Source organism: Geospiza fortis, unplaced genomic scaffold (genome assembly GCF_000277835.1).
Source record: "Geospiza fortis unplaced genomic scaffold, GeoFor_1.0 scaffold520, whole genome shotgun sequence".
NCBI classification, from domain to species: Eukaryota; Metazoa; Chordata; class Aves; order Passeriformes; family Thraupidae; genus Geospiza; species Geospiza fortis.
Genome location: NW_005054821.1, coordinates 24,629 through 29,222, shown reverse-complemented (window position 1 = coordinate 29,222; position 4,594 = coordinate 24,629). Strand labels below are relative to the sequence as shown.

The window sequence follows — 4,594 nt, the reverse complement described above, 5'->3', positions numbered from 1 at the left end:
AATTTGGGATTGGGGAGGGGAATTTGGGATGAGGGGATTTGGGATTGGGGAAGGCATTTGGGGTCAGAATTTGGGATTGGGGAGGGAAATTTGGGATCAGAATTTGGGATTGGGGGATTTGGGATTGAGGGGGTGGGGGAGGAAATTTGGGATGGGGAGAATTTGGGAATTTGGGATCAGGGGGAAATTTGGGATCAGAATTTTGGATGGGGGAGAAAATTTGGGATGGAGGGGGAGGAAATTTTGGATGGGGAAATTTGGGATCAGAATTTGGAATCAGAGTTTGGGATGGGGGAGGGAATTTGGGACTGGGGAAATTTGGGATGGGGAGGGAATTTGAGATGGGGAATTTGGGATGGGGGAATTTGGGATTGGGGAGGGAAATTGCGATGGGATTGGAGGAAATTTGGGATCAGGGATGGAGGGGGAGGAAATCTGGGATGGGGGAATTTGGGATTGGGAATGGGGGGAGGAGTTCCCAAATCCAGGGGGGGATTTTGGGATCAGGAACGGGGGGGATCGTGGCCCCAGCCCCAGCAGGGCTCAGGGTGGGAGTTCCCGGCTCCATCCCGGATTTTTCCCGTTTTTCCCAAGGCCGTGGGGATTCGCCCCTGGAGCAGGAATTCCACTCGGCAAATATCCCCAGAATATTACAAAGATATTCCCAAATATATTCCCAGAATATGCCAAAATATTCCCAGAATATTCCCAGAAGATCCCCAAAATATTCCCAAAATATTCCCCAAAGATCCCCAAAATATTCCCAAAATATTCACAGAATATTCCAAAGTCATCCCCAAAATATTCCTAGAATATCCCCCAAATATTCACAAAATGTTCCCAAAATATCCCCAGAATATTACAAAGATATTCCCAAATATATTCCCAGAATATGCCAAAATATTCCCAGAATATTCCCAGAAGATCTCCAAAATATTCTGAAAATATTCCCAAAAGATCCCCAAAATATTCCCAAAATATTCACAGAATATTCCAAAGTCATCCCCAAAATATTCCTAGAATATCCCCCAAATATTCACAAAATGTTCCCAAAATATCCCCAGAATATTACAAAGATATTCCCAAAATATTCCTAAATATCCCCTAAATATTTCCAGACTATTACAATGATATTCCCAAATATATTCCCAGAATTCCTAGAATATTCCAAAGATATTCCCAAAATATTCCTAGAATATCCCCCAAATATTTGCAAAATGTTCCCAAGATATCCCCAGAATATTCCCAAAATATCCCCATGATATCCACAAAATATCCCCCAAATATTCCCAGAATTCCCAGAATATTCCCAAAATATTCTCAGGATTCCACCCCTCCAGCTCATCCCTGCTCTCTCCCAGTGAATATTCCCAAAACTCCCCAAATATTCCTGGAATATCCCAAAATTCCCCCCTCATCTCCGTGCTTCCCTGGTGAGAATTCCCAAAATATTCCCAAAATATTCCCAGAATTCCCAGGCAGGAATTGCAGCTCCCTCTCCCAAGGGAAAAGAGGAAAGGAGAAATGTGGGATTGGGATGGGATCAGTCCCAAAATCCAGGATTGGGATCAGTCCCAAACTCCAGGATTTCAATCCCAAATTCTGGGATTGGGATGGGATCAATCCCAAAATCCAGGATTGGGATGGGATCAATCCTAAATTCTGGGATTTCAATCCCCAATTCTGGATTTCAGTCCCAAACTGGGATTGGGATGGGATCAATCCCAAACTCTGGGATTTCAGGAGCAGAAACCCCTGGAATTCATTGGGAATTCGCTCCCATCCCTCATTTTTCCTGGAAAACCCCCGGAATCTCTGGAATCTCCACATCCCAAAGGGTGAGAGGCCCTGGGGGAATCCTCTGGAATGTGGAAAACTCTTGGAATTCCCCCCAATCCTTCCTTTTTTAAATCTCCTTTTTTTGTGTCCTGGAAAACCCCTGGGAGCTCTGGAACTTCCACATTCCAAAGGGTGACCCCTCTGGAATGTGGGAATTCTTTGGGAATTCTTTGGGAATTCTCTCCCACCCCTTTTTATTTCCCTTTTTCTTCTGTCCTGGAGGAGCTCTGGAATCTCAGCATTCCAGAGGGAGCCGCTGGAATGTGGGACAATCCCTCTGGAATGTGACCCCTCCCGAATTCCCTGGAATTCCCACATTCCCCAGGGGGGCAGAAACAAGGGGAGAGAGGGGGAAAAAAATTCCCAAAAAAATGTGGGAATGGTGCCAGGAGGGGCAGGATCCTGAACAGAATTCCAGGGAAAAGCTGCGGAGGAGGAATCGAGGCCCTGGTTCCCAAATCCCTTCCCTGGTTCCCTTTCCCCGTCCCACTTTTCCCCCCTCCCCTGGATTTTTTTCCCCTCTCCTCATCCCTGAAATCTCCCCTCTCATCCCATTTTTCCCTGTCTCCGTCACATTTTTCCTTTTTTCCCCTCTCTCCCCATCCCAGAATTTTCCCCTCTCCGCATCCCATTTTTCCTCTCATTCCATTTGCCCCTCTCCTCATCCCTGGGATTTTCCTTCTTATCCCATTTTTCCCATTCCCCCTCTCCTGACCCCATTTCTCTGGGAATTCCACCCCATTTCCCCCTTCCCCGACCCCGTTTTTTTCCGGGAATTCCATCCCATTTTCCCTCTCCCTATCCCATTTTTCCCCATTTTCCCTCTCCCCACCCCATTTCCCCATTCCCCTCTCCTGACCCCGTTTTTTCTGGGAATTCCATCCCTTTTTCCCCTTTCCCCACCCCATTCCCCTCTCCCCCACCCCATTTCCCCATTCCCCCTCTCCTGACCCCATTTCTCCAGGAATCCCACCCCATTTCCCTCTCCTGAGCCCGTTTCTCCAGGAATTCCACCCCATTTCCCCATTTCCCCCTCTCCCCACCCCATTTCCCCATTCCCCCTCTCCTGACCCCATTTCTCCAGGAATCCCACCCCATTTCCCTCTCCTGAGCCCGTTTCTCCAGGAATTCCACCCCATTTCCCCATTTCCCCCTCTCCCCACCCCATTTCCCCATTCCCCCTCTCCTGACCCCATTTCTCCAGGAATCCCACCCCATTTCCCTCTCCTGAGCCCGTTTCTCCAGGAATTCCACCCCATTTCCCCATTTCCCCCTCTCCCCACCCCATTTCCCCATTCCCCCTCTCCTGACCCCATTTCTCCAGGAATCCCACCCCATTTCCCTCTCCTGAGCCCGTTTCTCCAGGAATTCCACCCCATTTCCCCATTTCCCCCTCTCCCCACCCCATTTCCCCATTCCCCCTCTCCTGACCCCATTTCTCCAGGAATCCCACCCCATTTCCCTCTCCTGAGCCCGTTTCTCCAGGAATTCCACCCCATTTCCCCATTTCCCCCTCTCCCCACCCCATTTCCCCATTCCCCCTCTCCTGACCCCATTTCTCCAGGAATCCCACCCCATTTCCCTCTCCTGAGCCCGTTTCTCCAGGAATTCCACCCCATTTCCCCATTTCCCCCTCTCCCCACCCCATTTCCCCATTCCCCCTCTCCTGACCCCATTTCTCCAGGAATCCCACCCCATTTCCCTCTCCTGAGCCCGTTTCTCCAGGAATTCCACCCCATTTCCCCATTTCCCCCTCTCCCCACCCCATTTCCCCATTCCCCCTCTCCTGACCCCATTTCTCCAGGAATCCCACCCCATTTCCCTCTCCTGAGCCCGTTTCTCCAGGAATTCCACCCCATTTCCCCATTTCCCCCTCTCCCCACCCCATTTCCCCATTCCCCCTCTCCTGACCCCATTTCTCCAGGAATCCCACCCCATTTCCCTCTCCTGAGCCCGTTTCTCCAGGAATTCCACCCCATTTCCCCATTTCCCCCTCTCCCCACCCCATTTCCCCATTCCCCCTCTCCTGACCCCATTTCTCCAGGAATCCCACCCCATTTCCCTCTCCTGAGCCCGTTTCTCCAGGAATTCCACCCCATTTCCCCATTTCCCCCTCTCCCCACCCCATTTCCCCATTCCCCCTCTCCTGACCCCATTTCTCCAGGAATCCCTGTGCGGCATGGTGTGCATCGGGCCCAGCGTGCTCATGGTGCACAAGCGCAGCCACACTGGTGAGGGAACAGGGGAAAAAGGGAAAAAATGGGGGGAAAATGGGCAAAAAATGGGAATTTGGGGGAAAAAACGGGCAAAAAATGGGAATTTTGGGGAAAAAACCAGCAAAAAATGGGAATTTTCGGGAAAAAATGGGAATTTTGGGATTTTCCAGGAGAACGACCCTTCCAGTGCCAGCAGTGCGGGTTTGGGGTTAAATTTGTGGGGTTTTTTTTGGGTTTTTTTAGGAGAACAACCCTTCTAGTGCCATCTGTGTGGATTTGGGGTTAAATTTGGGGTTTTTATTTTGGGGTTTTCCAGGAGAACAACCCTTCCAGTGCCATCTGTGTGGATTTGGGGTTAAATTTGGGATTTTTATTTGGGATTTTTTAGAACGACCCTTCCAGTGCCAGCAGTGCGGGGTTGGGATCAGAGTTAGGATAATTTGAGATCTGTTCCCATTGGGAATTTTGGGATTTTCCAGGAGAACGACCCTTCCAGTGCCATCTGTGTGGATTTGGGGTTAAATTTGGGATTTTTATTT

The 4,594-nt window shown here is 49.7% G+C and overlaps 1 protein-coding gene across 1 annotated transcript in view; it reads left to right on the top strand.

The window, feature by feature from the left end:
• The window catches only part of LOC115949154 (zinc finger protein Eos-like), a 19,475-nt gene that overhangs the window by 7,549 nt on the left and 7,332 nt on the right, over window positions 1-4,594 (top strand). Inside the window, exons 3-4 of the mRNA XM_031065512.1 lie at window positions 595-632; window positions 4,004-4,070. Coding sequence (XP_030921372.1) covers window positions 595-632; window positions 4,004-4,070 — 105 coding nt within the window. The remainder of the gene's footprint in view (window positions 1-594; window positions 633-4,003; window positions 4,071-4,594) is intronic.